Source organism: Perna viridis, chromosome 13, assembly GCF_037379345.1.
Source record: "Perna viridis isolate PV_CMFRI_1.1 ecotype Kerala chromosome 13, ASM3737934v1, whole genome shotgun sequence".
Lineage (NCBI taxonomy): Eukaryota > Metazoa > Mollusca > Bivalvia > Mytilida > Mytilidae > Perna > Perna viridis.
In genome coordinates this window covers 3,968,964-3,990,732 of record NC_142457.1, presented here as the reverse complement: position 1 = coordinate 3,990,732, position 21,769 = coordinate 3,968,964, and the positions used below count along the sequence as shown (strand labels likewise).

General features: G+C 35.8%; 1 protein-coding gene across 1 annotated transcript; it reads right to left on the bottom strand.

Annotated features, from left to right (window-relative positions):
- Positions 1 to 17,153: 17,153 nt before the first annotated feature.
- LOC148599293 (uncharacterized) lies at positions 17,154 to 21,689 on the bottom strand. Its single transcript, XM_088557198.1, has 2 exons — positions 21,354 to 21,689; positions 17,154 to 19,297 (listed from the first exon to the last, which is right to left on the bottom strand). Exon 2 carries the CDS (start codon positions 17,469 to 17,471, stop codon positions 17,154 to 17,156), a length of 318 nt encoding a protein of 105 aa, XP_088413324.1. The 5' UTR covers positions 17,472 to 19,297; positions 21,354 to 21,689.
- Between the last annotated feature and the right edge of the window lie 80 nt (positions 21,690 to 21,769).

The following is a 21,769-nucleotide window of genomic DNA, read 5'->3' as shown; positions in this document are numbered from 1 at the left end:
GAAAAAGAGAAAGAGGTACATGGACTAAGAAGGGACTCGGTCCAACGATTTCCGGGGATATTTTCGATCACAATGGATCCACATATGTTGATAATGTGGTTGAAGTGGTGTCTACCAATGCTTGCCTGACCATAAGAGAGGATTATACCAATATTAGTGCTTGCCTGGCCATTAGAGACGATTATACCAATGTTAGTGCTTGCATGCCATTAGAGACGATTATACCAATGTACGTGTTTGCCTGACCATTAGAGACGATTAAGTCTCCAGGGGCGTATCCGGGAATTTAGATTGGGGGGGGGGGGCACAGTTAAAATTTCGCCCAGCGGAGTAAGGCGAAAATTTTGTTGAGGTAAAAGTAAAAGTTTCAACCTAAAGCCGCGTAAATCTACCTCTTACAACCCATGCTTTGCAAATTTGCACCCCCGTCACGCCCCGCCTAAATCCGCCCCTGGTTTTATGAACAGAAAGAACGCAATATTGTAGATCATTCGCGGCAAATCGACAATGAAAACACATGTTTTGGGTATCCTTAATTTCATGTACATCTTTCTGATAAGCATTGTATTATAATTATTATAATTAAAATCATAACACCGTCGTTTGTCATTAGAAAAGTTTAAAAATGTACTGTACTACTGTCAGACCTAACATTTCAAAATGGTTGCATGCACAAGACATGCGGTCTTTATATATAGGTAATATTTTACACGGTGACTTTAAATAAAAAAAAATCATTCCAGGTATAAACTGCAGTTATCACAGGTGGTCCATAATTTAAAACAGGTTTGACTGTAAAATTAAAGTCTATGAAGGCACATGCTCGAACGTGTTGTGAATTTATCGTAATTAATATGCATGACTTATCATTTTGGCTATTATCATTGGGAATACATTTAAGTTTGAAATAATTTGATACTGAAAAACAATTTTAAACTTAGTTTCGATTGCATTTCTCATTATCTAAAATCTTAGGATGCTATAAAGGCGTCTCAGTTTCATTAAAAACATATCTTCACGCAACATGAAAATTTGATCACCTACTAACAAGCCGATCATACCATGGGGTTTTCAACCAACCCGCATACAAAAAAACCCATTCAATGCGGCAATAACTAACATCATCATTTTCTGAAAACTGAAGAAGCTATTTGAATGAGCTATTAATTTAATGGACCGGTTTAAAAACGAACGAATATACCAAGTGTGTTGTAGACTAACCGAAGCATAACTTCTCTATTTCATTATATGCACAACAACCGTAAGTTTCGTTGCTGCAATACCCGTAACTACTGTTTAAATTTCAAGGACTAAATATTTTCAAACATATTTTTTAGTGGTATGTCATCTGCTGGACTTAACATCAATGGCGTCAGCGCATCTGTTCCGAGCGACTACCGGGCGCATTTAATGTACTATTTATCTTGTGTGAACTCTTGTTTGGAACTTGAAGATATTCCAGGTCCCAGGATGAAACGTTTCCGAGATTATAAAAGTTTTAGTTTGAATCTTGGAGAGCTTGAAGAATTAACCAATTTATGTCTAAAATTTGCGCCTTATAGGTTGAAGGGCAAGTGTTTTTTCGTAGATGCTGACATGTGCCAAGGAGACAAATGTTGTGTGTATGACGTGAATGAACCAAAAGTAGATAAACTATCGGTTGCTAAGAACTCGTATATATCTGGAAAAGCGAGGAACATTCATAAAGTGTTTGTCTGCACGGAAAAATGGATTGAAGAAAATTGGGAGACCCCTATGAAAAGTGCGGTATCAACGTTTAAATGAATTTAACATGATTGATATATAAAATGGTTTATTCGGAAGTTTTACAACATTTGCGCGGTTATATCGAATTTAAAAAGAGATGACAATTGACGATGATAAAAGGCCTTTAAGTACTGTGCATAGATAGGAGTATTACATAGCCACACAATCCTGCGAACCCGCCTGATTGTTATACGAAAAGCAATATCAAAATGTTTTCCTTTTTTAGTAGTTGTTATATCAAATTGATGGAAGTCAGAGATAACATTTTATTGTATTACATGTACATGATATAAAAAGCATACGGTTTTAAGCATTGTCAAATTAAACCAACATTGTCATACTTCGGACTCGCACATAGTCTAAAATCAACCGTCGTATCCAGATGTCGTTTGACTTGTCACTTGTCTATGCTTGTAGTAAAGTACAATGATAAACATGTTATTTAGATATTTTTTACTATTGTGGGTGCTATTTTGTCATATTTTTAATCTGAAATTTAAGAGACTACCTGGCATTTTTTTTTCAATTTCAGCGGGGACTATATTATAAGTAGGAAAGTCGAACTGATCAGAGTGTCCAATAAAAAAAAAAAAAAAAAAAAAAAAAAAAAAAAAAAAAAAAAAAGAAAAAACAAACAAACAACAAGAAACAAAAAAAAAAAAAAAACATCACACTATGGACAGCCCCGACTGTCTTCTGATATTGATCGATATATGTATATGTTCAGTGCTTTAAGCGTTTTAATATGTTGTTCAGTAGTATTTATATATGTTCAGTAGTATTTATATGTTGTTCAGTAGTATTTATATATGTTCAGCAGTATTTATATATGTTCAGCAGTATTTATATGTTGTTCAGTAGTATTTATATATGTTCAGTAGTATTTATATATGTTCAGCAGTATTTATATGTTGTTCAGTAGTATTTATATATGTTCAGCAGTATTTATATGTTGTTCAGTAGTATTTATATATGTTCAGTAGTATTTATAAATTATATTCAGTGCTATTCAGTATATTTCTTTGCATGAAATCTTCATTTTTTACAAAAAATGTGTACCTAAAAAATCAACATTTAAGACAGTCATGGCGTTCCGTATCCCAACCTCACGTTCTCTTACATTTGTCGCTAATATCAGACAATCTAGAACCCATGTGCGTAATGGAAGGCCACAGGCATCAATTTCACAAAAAGTCGTAAGTGTAAAGTTGATCGTAAGTAATGACATCATAACAGAAAATATCATTGTTACCTCATAACTTACGATCAATTTTACATTTACAACTATTTTTTTCAAATTGACGCCTCTTATGTGGAATTCATTGGACAATGGTAATTATGATTTGGATTTCTCTAGTGGGGATGTTTTTGCCTGGTGATTATCTCTGTATTCAGAGCATTTAGCAAATTTTATAAAGGTTATTACGTTTCGAAATGGTCAGTTTTGATTACCTTTCTGCCTTCTTAACCAAATTGCAAGGTGGAAAATTTAATGGGACTATGTTACAACTTCCCCCGGAAGTGCGCCCAGCAAAATTAGAGCTTCAGATTATAATTGAACAGTGGCGATAAAGGTTGGATCCTGGTCCATTCAGGCAAAATTATTTCACAGGAATTTATCAAATAAAATTAATTTTCCGTAGTAAATAAAGGAAAATAATAAAATTACTGGTCACAATTAAGTCCAGGTATTTTTGATATCGGAAACAATGGAATAAAGCCAGGTTTTATATCGCACTAAACTTCATGCATCCAAAACGTTTAATAAAGACAGGTATATACTTCCCCTAATTTTCGGGATCGAATGACATATTTTAGGAAGAGTTATTTATTCAATTGTAGGTATTACTACTTACATTTTAAGTAGCAGTATAGGTAAAACAGTGGCGGATTCAGGCAGGGGCGTGGCGGGCGTGTCCCCCTAAAATTTGCAAAGCATGGGTTGACAGGGGTAGATTTACGCGGTTTTAGGTTGAAACTATAATTTCTCGCTAATTTTACCACAAACGATATCTACCTTGCACCAACTCTAGAAGAATATATAAAAAAATTTAGTAACCTCAAAAAATTTTGACTCTGCGCCCCCACTAATCCATTAATCCTGGATCCGGTCCTGAGGTAGAATATGAAAAACATGCTCTCAAACCTATTGTCACCACTTAACGGAAATATTATTGGCAGTTTTGTTGTTTTAGACGAATACTTCAATTCAAAAGTATTAATCTAAACTCCATGCGTACAAATCTAAGACCCTTCTGGAAACAAGCCTAACAAGTTTTATCGCATGCTTAAAAAAACTATCATTAAAAAAAGACGTTTATCAAAAAAAAAAAAAATATTTTATAATTAATAATGCCTTCATTAACATAGTTTGTCTCTTACAAATATTATTTAAAATTTTGTAGCGAGACTGTTGTTGCTTTTCTGTTGTCTGGAACATTATGTTTTGTTAAAGGATATAACTGTTTTTCCAGACTTTGACCATGAAAACAATGGACAGTATATTGACCATCATTATTTTGTTTTTGGGGTAACTGGTCTCAAGGACAGGTGCACAGGTAAGCGTTTTCTGTCTCTCTAGAAAGTCCCACCGATGTTACATCCGGGACAGACGAAAGAGGACAGGAAAACTATGACTATGACATTCCATAAATCAATGAATCCACGAGTCATCATTTACAGCAGGTCAGTCATGCTACAATTAACACACAAAACAAAACGAGTAAACAAGAGAACCAAGATTCTACCGGAAATCAAAAGAATGCAATCCAGGAACAAAGGCCAGACATGGAAAACAGACACGTTCAACAAAGAATCTAAAATAACCAAAACAATACATACAAAGCAACAAAAGTAAATGAGAAACTCGGACTCCACTAAAAACTGGAAGCATGGACCAGTTGCACTGCTTAACTAGAATCACCCGCCCAGTTGCTCATAAAAACATTAAATCAAGAGTAGATGAAAGAGGAAAGGAAAACTATGACACGTTGAACAAATCGGTTATGGTACAGGTGGATACACCGTAACGATCCACGAGATCATGATGACGATCACAAAACTTCTACTGTGACGACTTCAATCTTGTAGCAACATAACCCTGTTCCAGAAGCCTAATTGCAAGAAATCTAGCGGTTACAAAAAGTTTGCGTAGTTACGGCAAGCTCTGGCATAACATGTGAGTTGCCACAGATGAAAAGAAAGTTGGTAATACGAAATGAAAAGTCATCGCGTGTGTCAATAGTTTTCCTTTACCATCGATTCTGAGTGTAGGTCAAGATATGACGCTGACTTCACAGTGTCTGTAGTATACTTTATCTTAAGTTGTTTGGTAGATGCGATGTATCAAATCCCCGAAACTAGGATTGTTTAATGAAAATACGTCATCTACAGAGTATATAGCGGAAATTGAGATGAAAGGATCTAGCTAAATGATGTTCCTTCTTTTGGATCAGCTATAAAGTCAGCCTCACAAGAGTGAAGGAATACGTCAGCAAGTAGAGAGGTAAGATTTGTTCCCATTGTTGCAATGATAAAACATAAAGTAAAACCAAAATTCATGTTTTATAACCATATTTAATCAATGCAGACAAAAGATGGAATTTGAAGACATCCATAGAATTATATAGCTATTTTTGTTTAGTATATCAAAACTGCTATATGGTAAAATTGGTTCATCAATATCTTGAACAAATGATTTGACGTCCAATAACAACAGTAAAAAGTCATGACTTAAAATTTTAACACACACTTTTAACAAATGACATTATTATATAGAATAACTGTGCCTTAAGGAGATAGATCTAGGGTAAGGGACACAACTCTTTCAAATTATTGGAATGTTTGTAATCAGCATTTTACATCAATCTCATGTAATCATAAAAGTAACTTGGACTGATTTCATTTCTTTCTCAAATGAAAGGCTTTAAGCTTGGTAGGCCTTGGTTAAATTGAATATAAAACAGACATATCGCTGATTTCAAGAGTTTCAAGGAAAACTATTGACCAAACTTACCCTACCGGTGCACCTGGTCCATGCTCCCAGTTTTTAGGGGAGTCCAAGTTGCCCATTTACTTTTGTTACTTTGTATGTATGCTTTTAGTTACTCAATGTTCTTTGTTGTGTATGTCTGTTTTCCATGTCTGGTCTTTGTCCCTGGATTACATTCTTTTGATTACCGCTATAACCTTGGTTCCCTTGATTACTCTTTCCCTTACCCTAGGTCTACCTCCTTAAGTCTGAAGTCTAAAAAGGGGAACTAATAATGGTTCTATATCACATCAGTGAGGGTTGGTATCCAAATCTGAAATGAAAAAAAGAATGAAAAAGTTATTGACGCGTAATCTAAAACTTAATACAATTACATGCAGCATCGTTTTAGTTGCCTGTATTTATAAGAAAGAGAAAGTATTAGGGAAAAAACATCTAAGAACCTGTTTTTATAGACGTAGTTACTATTTTTGACGTAAGAAGGGTTAAGTAACTTATATAATTTTATCAAACTACAACATCCAAACAATTCTTTCTAATCTGAATATAATATATACTCATAAGTGTGAAGCACAACTTACTGTTCTTCTTTTTTCCGCGCTCAATAAATTGGAATTATAACTTTAAACTTCGTATGGATGCCGTGGAGGACTACGCAAGAAAATGGATAAAACGAGAACAAGAAGACATTGATTCTCTGTCAGGGTGGTTAAAGGACGTGAGATCATTAATTTTGAAACGAATGAAAGTTTTAAGTAGTTCAATGAGTGCCAATGCTACATCAGTTTCAAGGACCTTGATGTAGCAAAAACATTGTCTACTATATATGACAAATTTGTTGTCGTACCAGCAGACAAAGCCCAAAACAACATTGTTTTGTCTGCAATCGTTTTACATCCAATGTTTATTATTAGAGGTAGACGTAGAAAATAATAGCAGTTATAAGACCTATACTGCTACCACACTCTCCATAGAAGAAATTGTGGAAAACCATAAATCTGTGCTATCCTCTTTTGGTCTCACTACCAAGGACGATGACTGTAATTTACCGTCTATGTACTGGATTCCTAAACTCCACAAGAATCTATACAAACAACGTTACATAGCTAGATCTGCAAAATGTACCACCAAACCTCTTTCAAAACTTTTAACTTCTATACTCAGAGCTGTCAATGAGGGTTTGCAGTCCTACCACAACACTTGTTACTCCCTCAGTGGTATTAACTCAATGTGGATCCTGAAAAAAATCAAAAGATCTTTTGGAGACAATCAGTTCAAGACTATTATCAGAATATAATAACATTAAAACCTATGATTTTTCAACACTGTATACTTCTATTCCACATACTCAGTTAAAATCCCGACTTAAAAACATTATACATCGTTGTTTTGCCAAAGAAGATGGTACACCTAGATACAAATATTTAGTTCTTGGTAGAGATTCCTCATACTTTGTAAGAAATAATTCCAAATCATCTTCCAAATATACAGAAGAAGATGTTTACAAAATGCTGGAATTTTTAATCGACAACATATTTGTCCAGTGTGGTGGACGCGTTTTTCAACAAACGGTCGGCATTCCAATGGGAACAAATTGTGCTCCTCTACTTGCTAACCTATTTCTTCCCTCTTATGAGGCTGACTTTATAGCTGATCGGATCCGAAAGAAAGAATATCGTTTAGCTAGATCCTTTAATCTCAGTTTCCGCTATATAGATGACGTATTATCTTTAAACAATCCTAATTTTGGGGATTTGATACATCGCATCTACCCCAAAGAACTTGAAATAAAGGATACTACAGACACTGTAAAGTCGGCGCCATATCTTGACATACACTTAGAAATCGATGGTAAAGGAAAACTATTGACCAAACTTAATGACAAACGTGATGACTTTTCATTCAAAATTGTAAAATTTCCTTTCATCTGTGGCAACATCCCTTCAGCACCTGCGTATGGAGTGTTCATATCACAACTCATACGTTATGTCAGAGCTTGTCGAGACTACGCAGACTTTTTGTATCGCGCTAGAATTCTAACAAATAGGCTTCTGGAGCAGGGTTATGTTGCTACAAGATTTAAGTCATCACTAAAAAAGTTTTATGGCCGTCATCATTAACTAGTGGATCGTTACGGTGTATCCATCTGCGCCATGAAAACTGATTTATTCAACGGGTCATAGTTTTCCTTTCCTCTTTTGTCTACCCCGGACTTGACTTTTTATGAGCAACTAGCCGGGTGTTTCTAGAAAAGCAGAGGACGCTTACCCTACCGGTACACCTGGTCCATGCTCCCAGTTTTTAGGGGAGTCCAAGTTGCCCATTTACTTTTGTTACTTTGTATGTATGCTTTTAGTTACTCAATGTTCTTTGTTGTGTGTGTCTGTTTTCCGTGTCTGGTCTTTGTCCCTGGATTGCATTCTTTTGATTACCGCTATAACCTTGATTTAACCTTGGTGGAATTGTGTTCAGAACTTCCGTCTGTCACCTTTGATTTATTGGCATCATTGCTGAAAACAAAAGTATCATCTTTAAAGTCCTCAAAGTTGCCAGTGTAAGTATCGATTGCTGCCTGCCAGGTAGACTCGATGTCATCCCTATCACCTTCAGTAAGGTCGTCCAAACCATCCATAATCTCCTCAGTGTCGTGATCATATTCTTCAAACTCATCCTTATATTCATCAACATAGTCTTCAAACCTATCCATGATGAAACAGTGATCATGGTACCAGCGTGTCCAAGGCCAAGACTGGAAGATCACTTCAATCCTCAGATCCTTGTTTGCAATATTTTGAAAGCAAGATTTGTACTTTGAGCGACCCGATCTCGCATATTCTACCTTCAAATGGCATTTCCCGATGAGAGATTGATTTTGAAGCAATTGTTGATGAATCATCTGTAAATCGTGTCCATGTTGCAGCACACGACTTTTTGCGGGATAATCCGCTTACAATGTCGGACAGAAAACAGCTCTGATTGCGAACAAATGAAATTTCAAAATGTTTATATTTATTTATGTTCAGAAAGAAATCGTACAAAATACAAAAGCAGTCTTATACTTTAAAGACGGAGGTGGAACGGCACATCTGTTTTTTTTTTTTTTTTTTTTTTTTTTTTTTTTTTGGGGGGGGGTTATTTTTTATTTTGTTCAGTATTTAACGTTTGTCTATACATCTAGTCGGTCATTTCCTTTTCTTTCATTGTTTTCTGTATTTGATCGCCAAAAAAGGGCCGGTCTCATGTATGTTGTACTTCAATGAAACAGTTGATTGTTTATTGCTGAATCTTATGTAGCCCATGATTGACTCAAATGAATTTCATTAAAGTCTAAGCTAAGAATATTTACTCTGCAAGTTTATACACTACATTTAGGTCTAAAGTTTACCTTCCTTTTAAAATTACTTTAGCTGAGAAAAAAATGAAATTAAAATTTCCGAGACTCAAAATACGTTTTGCAATTACTTAATGTTCATCTGGTTATCATTAATAGTCATGATAGAACTTTGTTATAAATAATTCATCGAGATGAATAAGATATGCTTGAGCTTACAACCGTTTCTCACTAGCTCCGTAGGCTGATTATGACATAATTAATTTGCTTTGCTGGAGCAAGTTTAAAAGTGCAAGGGATCAATATTCACAGGGTTTCCTGTACAAAACAAGGGGCTCCGAGGAGCCTGAATCGCTCACCTTGTTAAATGTTGCCTTTCAAGGGCAATAAATTAAACAAAAAGTTGTCCAACAATTTTGACTCAAGAATACTTTGATAGGACTTATCACAAGGATCATTTCAGCAAATGAAAGTCTAAATCTATCATAGTTTTAAAGACATTGGCTGAAAACTGTAACAAAAACCTGTCATTTTTCCCTGTCAAGGGCAATAACTCTTATAAGAAGGCGTTTGACAAGATATATGTGAAAAACTACTGTCTGGACCCTATGTTCTATGTTTAGGAAAGTGGTCATGTTTTCGACGGATCAAAAAAACCACACTTCAATTCTATGCAGGATACCCCAAGAAACACTTATACCGAGTTTTGTTTCAATTGGTAAAATAGTGTCAGAGGAGAAGATTTTTGAAAGAAATAACATTTAAAATAGCAAAAAAAAACGTTGAAAAAGGGCAATAACTCCAACATGGCTTAATAAGAATAACATGAAAATTTGACCGCAGATAGATCTCATTATGCTGAACACTTTTACCCTGTCAGAATTTGGCTAAACCTAACCGTTTTAGAGAAACTACTGTCTGACCCCTATGGTCTATTTTAGTAACGGCGGTCATGTTTTTCGTCGGATCAAAAATCCCCACATCAGTTCTATGCAGAATACCCAAAGGAACATTCTTACCAAGTTTGATTTCAATTGGTCAAGTAGTATCAGAGGAGAAGAGTTTTGAAAAATTGTTAACGATAACGGACTACGACGCATGCCAAGTGATGGCAATAGCTCACATGGCCTTCGGCAAGGTGAGCTAAAAAGGGCTAAAACTCCATCATGGCTTAACAAATTAAAACGAAAATTTTTAACAGAGATAGATCTCATCATGCTTTAATCCAGTCAGGCCAAACCTTTTTTTTTTTTTTATACTTAAACAATTTCGTTACTAGTATTATACAACAATTTGGTGGATGACTATCACATTGGCATTCATACCACTTCTCGGTAGGCTTTCACCCATCTCGGACACATTATTCTGACTCGTCATCCTATCCCCTTAAATACCGCGTACTTGGCGTAAAAGTAATGCTTCAGTCTTCGGTGTGACCTACCGCACTCGAGACGGTTCACAAATAATAAAAACAGTATCTAACCGACAACAAAATTATGAGAGGCCGACGGACTTGTCTACGGATGGACCAGTAAAGTACCTTTCTGTCTAGCATTAGGTGGGCGATTTGTTGTATACAAATAGGGTTGTAATTACGACAACCTAATGTTTGTAGTTTGTCTATTTTTGGTAAAATATTGACATTAACAAAATATGATATAAAATCAACTTCAGATGACGGTCTCCAACTAAACATGGAAAAGACTTGTTCCACTATTCGAAACCTTCGATATCCGAAAGGATTATTAGTTCGAAAAACATACATGCATGTAGGATGTAGCATTTCAGTGGCGTAGCTGCCTATACGCAAATACGCAGTTGCGTACTTTCGGAAAAAGTAACAAAAATAAAAACACACATTTTAAAGATGAAATAAAGGTTATTTATCACATATGCATACCATGAACGTAGTATAGGCTCTGAAAAACAGGCTCCAAAATCGTTAAAATTCAGGAGTTTCCCTCAGGGCTTTGCCTTGCCGGACTCACTGGGGGCCTTGAGCGATCCCCCCCCTCCAAGACCCCTCCCCGTAATTTTGCGTACAACTAAAACAGGCCTAGCTACGCCCCTGCATTTGGATCTAGCTTTCCCAAGTTTATATCCCCAAATGTCAGATGAATCATGCTACAAGTATGAACGACAAGTTATTTCTGAACTTAAATACGTAGCTTTAAGTAGCAGTCTTTGTAAGAATCATGCAAAATCTGAAAAATGTGATACACCCCAAAAAAGGCTACATACATTAATATTTGTAATTAAATTGTTTTATGGGTCTAAACTATAAAATGTGTAATTATTCATTCAAATCTGCCTGCTCTTAGGAGATAATCCGCATTGAAAATCCAGTGCCATTTACAGAGTTATCTCCCTTAATTTTGAAATCTACAGTGCTTTCTATATAATTTTTATCTCATAAGACCACGGGTTGTATGAAAAACCACATGTTAATTTCTGTTTACTATGGCATTTCAAACAAAATATCAAAAATAAAAATATGTAGGCGTTTTACCCATGAATCACATTTTGCATGATCCTTAGCTGGAGTCCTACTTAATATTTCAGCATATGGAAAATTCTAATTATGCCTATGCTTAAATATTTATCGAATATGAATAAATCGAATTTATCATATTCATAAATATGTATGTTTGACCCTGATACCGCGCCATAACTTCGTGCCATCCTAGAGGTATATGGAGGAGCGAAATTATAAGTTAAGTTTAGGGAGTAAATAAAAGATTCAACAAGGTATTGGACTATTTCTTTAATTTCATTGGAATGAACACACTTTGAATGATCATTTGGGCAAGTTTATCAAAAACATTCAGGGGCGAATTTTAGATAAGGGAGACTTAAATTTTTGAAATATTCTTCTAGAGTGGGTGTAATGCAGATATCTTTGTGACAAAATTAGCAAGTAATTATAGTTTTAACCTGAAACCGTCTAAATCTACCCTTGATAACCCATGCTTTGCCATTTTTTTTGGGGGGGGGCATGCCCGCCACGCCCTCCCTGAATCCGCCCCTGACATTATGCATGGATGTTTTTTAAAAAAAATAAGACCGAACCAACGGCCATGATCACTACTGAGTTGTCAATGTAAAATACAGTTCTTGAGCACCATGATTGACCGACTGTCGGAGAACTAGAGAGATACCGTTAGCTTTGCTGTGAAAGATTAATAGCACTATTTACTGTCTTCCCTTTTTGGCTTTTGGTTCTGTTTCACGAGTGTCGGATGGTATGGTCCTTTTGCCGGGTTTTGGGCTTGTTTCAAACTCCCGATTACTGATTGGCAATTTGACTTTTGTATTACCATTGAATCGTCTGACATCTAAGCTGCGTGTTCGTTAGGTTTTAGCGCCCTGAATAACAACATGTACCACCATTGTTCAAAGCCAGGCGCGTAGCTGCCGTTAGGCAAAACAGCTTTTGCCTGCACTTAATTTTGCCATTTTTTGAGGGTGGGATAAAATACATCCAGGAGAGGCATAAATAATGCTCTAAAACGCTATCTCCGCGGAGCTTGGGGGGGTGTAATATAGCAAGTTAATTTATTTGATTTATCTGGCTAACTTAAGGAATTTAGGTCGTTCTGTCTGACTCTAATTTGACCTTTATCTTAATCACTTTGAATGTTCGTGTGAAATGTCTGTAACATAATGATGTGTTGTTGATCAGTATCTTGTAAACCATACAATGAATCAGATGTCTTTTGTCTCACTTTAATATAACGGTTCCCCACTATTTTACAATGGCGACGAGCGAAAGGTTCTCGGATTGATTAACTAGTGGATTAATTAATAACATTGATTAGTTACACGAAATATAGTTATGGCATCCTCGTTACCAACTTTTCTGTCGTAGCATTGCTACTACACTATGCTGGAGAAGAGGTGAACGAGATATTTGATACACTTGCGGATACGGGTGAAGACTATGCCGCAGCTAAAGCAAAGCTTACAGACTACTTTTCGCCCAAAAAGAACACTGAGTATGAAATCTACAAATTTAGACAAGCAAAGCAAGGGTCTGACGAAAGTATAGATGGATATCATACCCGTCTAAGACAGCCCGCAACGAACTGTGAATTCCATAATACAGACCGCGAAGTGAAATCACAAATTATACAAGGATGTTCATCAACACGTTTGAGAAAAAAAGCATTACGGGAGGATACTACACTCGATCAACTATTGATTTCTGCAAGAGCTCTCGAACTATCCGAACGCCAAGCAAACGAAATCGAACAAACCGAATCGAATGGACAAACTAATGCTTTACAGAAGAAAACGGTGCGTAAATACCAGAAACAACACCGAAAGACTAGTGAAAATACTGAACATCGAACCAAACAATGTTTCAATTGCGGAGGACAATATCCACACGCAGATAGCAAGTGTCCGGCAAAAGGGAAAACGTGCTCTAAATGTAATAAAAGGAATCATTTCGCAAGGATGTGTCGTTCGAAAGCGAAATCAACAGATAGACGATTGTGATAAGACAGTAATTACTGATGAAAGTTCAGATGGTGAATATGTGTTTGGATTATCATCAAACAGTAATGCGGTAAGCCAACCTAAGATAACTGTCAAAATTAATGCCACAGAGGTCAACGTACTAGTAGATACCGGAAGCGGCATTAATGTTATTGATGAAGAAACATTTAACTGTATGAAAATAAAACCAAAACTGTCAATTGCTAAACTGAAAGTATTTGCATATAGTTCAAAAATGAATTTGAATTTCAAAGGCAGGTTCGAAGCCACCATTGAATCTCGCAATAAATTCACGACGGCATCATTTTATGTCTCTGAAGGTTCAGCAGGTACCTTATTATGTTACGGCACTTCGTTGGAACTAGAGATTGTGCCCGTTATTGCGAAGGTTGGTGAAGAAAGTAAGAGTGACAAGCTTTGTAGACAATATCACGATATTTTTCACGGTCTCGGAAAGCTTAAGAATACTCAAGTCAAGATACATATTGAAGAATCTGTTAAACCTGTTGTACAACCGCATCGACGAATTCCGTTTCATGTTCGAAAGCAAGTGGAAAAAGAGCTGGAAAGACTCGAACGTTTAGATATTATTGAGAAGGTCGAGGGCCCGATTCAAAGGAAACGCCATATCACGCCAACGATCGACGATTTAATCGTAGATTTGAACGGCGCGAAAGTTTTTAGTAAGCTAGATTTACTAAACGGTTATCATCAGTTAGAATTGACTGACGACTCGCGTAATATAACAACTTTTACCACGCATGTGGGTCTGAGACGGTATAAAAGGCCAAGGTTTGGAGTTACTAGTGCTGCCGAAAAATTTCAAAATACTCTCTCGACCGCACTAGAAGGTTTAACATGTGTCCGGAATATATCAGATGACATAATCGTTTACGGATCTACTCAAGAAGAGCATGACACACGACTAGAGCAGCTATTCAAACGATTACGTGAAAAGAGGCCGACTTTAAACAAATGGAAATGTGAATTCAACAAGAACAAATTTGAATTTTACGGACATATCTTTGGATCAGACGGTATTTCTGCGTGTCCGAAGAAAATTGAGTCGATAAGAAACGCACTTGTACCTACAAATGTGTCTGAGGTACGCAGCTTTCTTGCAATGACGAACTATGTTGGAAGATTAATTCTAGATTATTGTACAATTACAGAACCTTTACGATCGTTAACAAAGAAGGAAAATATGTGGAAGTGGTCACAGGAACAACAAGAATCGTTTGATCATCTAAAGAATGAACTAACAAATAAACGAATTATGGCTTATTTCGATCCACGAAAATCCACAGTGCTCATAGTTGATGCAAGTCCAGTAGGGGTAGCCGCTTTATTAACGCAAGATGGTAGGGTAAATGCTTACGCAAGCCGTGCATTAACCGACGTTGAACATCGCTACAGTCAAACTGAAAGAGAAGCGTTAGCGATAGTCAGGTCAATCGAACATTTTCATTTATATCTGTATGGACATCAATTTACTTTGGTCACAGATCATCTTCCTCTGGAATGCATATTTAACAATCCGAATTCTAAGCCACTTGCTCGAATTCAGCGATGGAGATTACGATTGCAAGCGTATGACTTTAAAGTTCAATATAAATCTGGAAAGTCGAACGCAACAGATTACATGTCAAGGCATCCGAATCGTCACACTAAAATCAATGATCACTCTGATATTGCCGAGGATTATGTGAATTACATATCTACGAATGCGGCACCGAAAGCGATGACTTCGACCGAAATAGCTAAACAACTGAAAGTGATTCCGATTTATTGCTAGTTATAAAATATGTGAAATCTGGTAGTTGCGACAAATCTTACAAAAATTCTACGCTAGATACCTTTGCTCGACTGAAAAATGAGTTAACCGTAGGCAACATAAATTCAGATATCGAATTTCTGATACACGACAACCGAATTGTTATTCCGAAAGTGTTACAAGAAAAAGTGTTTGCCATAGCTCATGAAGGCCACCAGGGCATAGTAAGAACAAAACAGTTATTACGAGAAAAGGTATATTTTCCTGGTATCGACAAATTTGTTGAGGCCAAATGTAAAAGTTGCATACCGTGTCTCGCAGCAACTCCGGCAGAGACAACTGAACCGTTAGTTATGTCTCCATTACCGGAAACCAAATGGGCTAACGTTAGTATCGATTTTGGAGGTCCGTTCCCGAGTGGATACTACATCATGGTCATCGTGGATGAATATACTCGCTTCCCTGTTGTAGAGACTCTGACAAGCGTATCGTCGAAATCAGTCATTCCGTTGGTTAATAAGGTGTTTTCTATCTTTGGAATACCGAACGTTGTAAAAACCGATAACGGAAGTCCGTTTCAATGTCAAGAATTCAAGAAATTCGCAGAGTACATGGGATTTGCACACAGAAAAATTACTCCATTATGTCCTCAAGGAAACGCTGAGTGTGAACGTTTTATGCGAAGTATAGGCAAAGCGACACGTGCCTCACATGCAGAAAATAAAAACTGGAAACAGGACATGTATAATTTTCTGCGAAATTACCGAGCAACTTCACATGCGACAACAGGAAAGTCACCATCCGAACTAATGTTTTGTAAACCGATGAAGACCAAGCTACCGTCTTTAATTCAGAAATCGAGAGACTATGAAATTCGTAAAAAAGATCAAACAAGAAAGAACAAGATGAAGAAGCACGCGGATGCTGAGAGACATTCAAAACCAACCCATCTAAAAGTTGGTGATACTGTTCTTTTAAACAAGATAAACAGAACAAGCTGACAACTCCATTTAATCCGAAACCATACAAAATAACAGCAAAGAAAGGAAGTATGGTGACTGCTCAAAGAGATGAACACCAAGTTACAAGAAACTCGTCATTCTTTAAGAAAGTGAAAGAAACGATTATCTGACGAGGAAGTAGATGAAATATTGGATAAACAACAATTTATTTTGAACGATAAACAAGGTGAACCCGAGTTCAGAAGATCAGTGCGTATTCGGAAACCGCCTAGCTATATGAAAGATTATATTGTGAAATAATGTGCAGCAGTGAACAGGCATAATAACCCAGCGCTCACGTTTATCTAAGTTATTTACTTAGTATATGATCAAGTGAATTTAATGGTTTGTAAAATTACTTGCGAATCTTTTGTTCCTTGGGATTAAGTGATATACATATCCATGAAAGTACTACACTGATGAGATACTTTATAGACTTTTCGCGTTGTGTTCATAATTCTTTAATTGGCTTTGATTTCTTCTTTTATTTTACAAACTGGCCAAGTTATTGAAATTTTTTATCCTATCTAGCATTTTTAATTTATGAATGGACTTTAAAAATTAATTGTTTCAATCTGGTAAGGGAGAGATGTAATATAGCAAGTTAATTTATTTGATTTATCTGGCTAAAATTAATGAATTTAGGTCGTTCTGTCTGACTCTAATTTGACCTTTATCTTAATCACGTGTGAAATGTCTGTAACATAATGATGTGTTGTTGATCAGTATCTAGTAAACCAAACAATGAATCAGATGTCTTTTGTCTCACTTTAATATAACGGTTATCAACTATTTTACAGGGGAGGCTTCGCCCCATGAACCTGCTGGGGGCCTCAAGCGGCCCCCAGAACCCCTGCCGTAATTTTGCCTACACTTCAATTTGGCCTCAGCTACGCGCCTGAAAGCGACAGTACACGTATCACTCTCGTCGTCCTCGTCTTTCATATTATCGGTTTTAATGACAACTGCTGCCTGCCAGATTGACTCTATCTTATCTCGATCTTCTTCACTCAGGTCATCCAAACCATCCATAATCTCCTCAATGTCGTGGTCATAATCCTCACACTCATCCTGATACACGTTAAGATAATTTTCAAACCCATCCATGATGAAACAGTGGCCATGGTACCAGCGTGTCCATGGTCAGGAGAGGAAAACCACCCCAATCCTCAAATCCAGTCAATATTTTGATGACACGACTTGCATTTTGAGCGATCCGATTTAGCGTAATCAACCTTCAAATTGTACTTCCTTTTGTTAGAGTGCTGTCGAAACATCGGTGAAACAAAATATATTTTTTAAAGCAGTAACTTAGCTCAATGTGACGAAGAGTCGACGAATTTAAGCGGGAAATAGATAAGACCGATGACAAATTTGTTTACTTTATGTTTGCCTCCAATCTAATTAGATTAGTTTAGATTTTTAGCCTGGCATGCTAAACATGACCCATATGAGTGGTTTATTCTGTCTCTTATTTTCATCAGTGAAATCACATTTAATTTATATTACAATGACTAGTGGACTGCATGGTCTCAGATGGATTGGTCACAAAGTCTAAAAAATGTGAAATTACGTACTCCCATACAACGTAAGAGTTTGGAATTCCGTACCTACATATTACTACCAATAAATCATTCCTTAATATTAGAAAATTCAATTGAATTTCTAACCGGAGGTAATGTTACGATGATCTGTTTCATATCAGCAGTCTTACAACTAAACCCAAACATTCGCATCAAAATGATGTTGGGGCTTATCAGTATCATTTGATTACACAAACCATGTGACCAATTAAACTGTCGAGTCAATTATAATTTCTGCTAAGAATATATTCCCTGTCAGCGTTTTGCGATTTCTCTTTCAAGCTTCATACATACTTCATATTAATAAAACAAAAGGGAGTATATGAAAAATTTTGAAAAATTATCATCAAGTGTAGAAAATAGGTGTGGATTAATGAGGAAGAAAGAAATACTTTCTAATTTCCCCCCCACAATTAGATATATGTAATTTTGCAAGAAATTTTAGTGATAACATTGAAGCCCTGTACATTCATTACATTTTTAAAGTTTTATATACCAATCATCCCAAGTCAGGGTTTTGAGTCCACCCTAGCTCCCTCAAACCCCTGACATCACTCATTCATATTTAGCGGGTATGTATATACCAAGCATTAAATATTGTTTAATATTCTTAGTTTCTCCTCTGCTTTTGTGATAAAACAGAACGAAGATTGCAATGAATATTCTCGTGTATTCTTGGGGGTTCTTATCCAGAATTTAAGTATTCAGGGTATCATGTGCTCATTGTTGCCTAAATTTTTTCAATTAACAAAATTTTACCACAAAAGGGCCAGGTTTCTGGGGTTGGAATCATTCCCAGGATCCACTGAACATGTATACACAGAGGAAAATTAGTTGTGTTTCATTGAAACTAGAATTTAACAATGTTCAACTGTGCAGAATTATAATTGACTTGACAGTTTAACTGGCCATGTCATACAGCTTAAGAAAACACATGATACTGATAAGCCCCAACATCATTTGATGCAAATTTTTGGGTTTAGTTGTAAGACAGCAAGATTAATATCATGTGACAAGTCACAAAAGGTATATCATACTTTCCACTAACAGACAATTTGGCACTGTAATTGAAGTTGTTGAAAGTTATGCATATATCCGGTCTTTGTTTATATTAGCAAAGTGTTTCATGAATATGTCAGCATTTTTCCACAAGGGTGTGCCTGTAGGTTTGTTTCAATGTGTTCATTTTTTCGTTATCTTGAGTGTAAATGAGGAATAAAAATCCATTGTCCATTACAAAAGAGTTGTGAATAGTTTGATAAGTACACTCGAACGTAGGTAGTCTGATCGACCGGCCTGATTATAACTTCGCCTTGATACCCCATCTGCATTAGTGTGAATTTTCCTGGGCTAATATTAAAAAAAAGATTTATAATATTAAAAAGTGGATTTGTTATATTCAATTACGATTTTTAATATTAGAAAATAATTTTGTAATATTAAAAATGTGCCTGATTTTGCAATATTGCCAAGTGATTTTTTTTAAATATTACAAATATATTTTCTAATATTACAAATTCAATTTAAAAATATTAAAAAATGAAGTTTCAATACTACAAAATAAATTTCTAATAATTTGTAATATTTAAAAAAATGAATTTTCAATATTACAAAATGAATTTCTAATATTAAAAAAATATTTGTTAAATTAAAAATTTATTTTCTAATATTGTAAAATATTGATTTTTGTTCACTTTGGCTTGCCATAGAGTAATGGAGGAACGGTGTATTATCAAACACATAACAAATATAAAACTATCAAAAGTAGATGGGGAAAAATTAGTGAAAATGGACAACCTTCATCTGTTTATCAATTATTTGAATCTCATTTTTATGCAGTATAATTCAAATCACTACAGGCTAATAGAGCAACCATTGTAGGAGGGTCTAAGATCAAATCTGAAATAAAAAGACGAAGATATATGGTTTAAAACATGCAGGGCAGGCTAGAGTAAAAAAGAATTTTTATAGTAGAAAATCCAGGCATGACTTTGAATGTCAAGGGACATTGTGGTACAATTTCATAGAGATCAATTTACTTGCACTTGAAGTTAGTCTGAAAACTAGAAAAAAAATTGCAAATAAAACGGAACGCAGCAAGGCATTTTGTTTTGCCAGTTAAGGGGACAGTATTGGTAGAATGGTGCTATTTATTTCCCATAGGCGACAATAGTAAAACTTAAAATAAAATCACCCCTTTTAAACAATGACGGAGCTATAAACTGACTTTTTTCCAGTCATATCTTCATTTCCCTAACTAAAATTGTGAGCTAAGTCATAGCATAACCCTCTCGTTTCTTTTGGTATTTTAAGCAGACGATGTCTGGGGTCGAAGTTCTCCCCTTTTTCTGCGAATGGTACATAAATTTTTAAAAATCATAATATTTATATAAAATGGTTTTCAAAAAATATAACGCAGTTTTTTAAAAGTGCAATAATGTTAGAGCCTGGAATTAATAAAACATTTTCGGCATCAGCACAATTTGTCCAATCGCAGCGTCCGAAAGTATTTACCTGAAAATACAATGTAGGGTACACGAAAGCAATCTCCGAAACAGAGGTCCTTGTATCTCCTATGTCAAACAAACAGGGACGAATGAGCTACAAACCTCTCGGCGGGTGTTTCTAGTAAAGCAGAGGACGCTTATCCCACCGGTGCACCTGGTCCATGCTCCCAGTTTTTAGTGGAGTCCGAGTTGCTCATTTGCTATTGTTACTTTGTATGTATGATGTTAGTTACTTTATGTTCTTTGTTGTGTATGTCTGTTTTCCATCTCTGGTCTTTGTCCCTGGATTACATTCTTTTGATTACCGCTATAACCTTTGTTCCCTTGATTACTCTTTCGGAGAAAGACACGAAAGGCCAGCCTAAAATGAGAAATAGTGCCATTCTACCTAGAAGCATTGCTTCAGCTATCTCCCTTTCGAGTCCTCTAAGAGTAATTATATTGCTTCATGCATTATACATACAATACCAACCTTCCTATACAATTTCTTCAATATTACTTGAGCGGTATTTTGGCATAGGTCTTATTAACCACTTCTAACGTTATTATTACTTTACATGTTAAAAAAAGTAATTTTTCAGTTTCACTGTGAATTCCCAGGACAAATGACATCTTAAAGTTGCATACCATTGCGAAGCTTGGAAAATATGGCTTCCAAAATTATTACGCTAATGGTACGATGATTGTAGAAATTCTTCACAAAATTTACTTGAATAAATAATACTGAGAATCCACATTTTTACCTTTTCTGCTAACTGACAGCATGGAGGCAAATTACTCACACATGTAAACAATATTCATACACTTTTGTAGTTAATTGCATATATGATTTTAAAGTACACATTCAAAGCTTTATTTTGACTACTTTTAACAATAATAAACACAAATAATGCACTTACAATGCATATGTCTAGGTTCAGTGTGTTTTTTGGTACCACATAGGAGGTGGCCATTTGATCCGGAAGTGGTTAATGAGACGATAAGAATGCTTGAGTTGGATTATCTCCCTTTGTATACCTTCAATAGTAATATATTTCTTCGTGCACAGCTACATTTGATGTCTAATCTTCCTATGAAATTTCGAATCAATTGAGTTGTATAACCCTAAAATTGGATTATCTCCCTTTGGAATCCAAACAGACAAACAGGATGGTTTTGTTTATGGGGATATGAGTGAAAAGGGGGGGGGGTATGCTCCATTACGGCTTATGCTTGATAAGTTCGCTTGAATATATAGTAAACTTTGTAAATCACTTGAGTCCCTTTGGGAATTCCTGGATATGAAAGTGTGTTTTTGATTTTTAGTAGGCTAAAG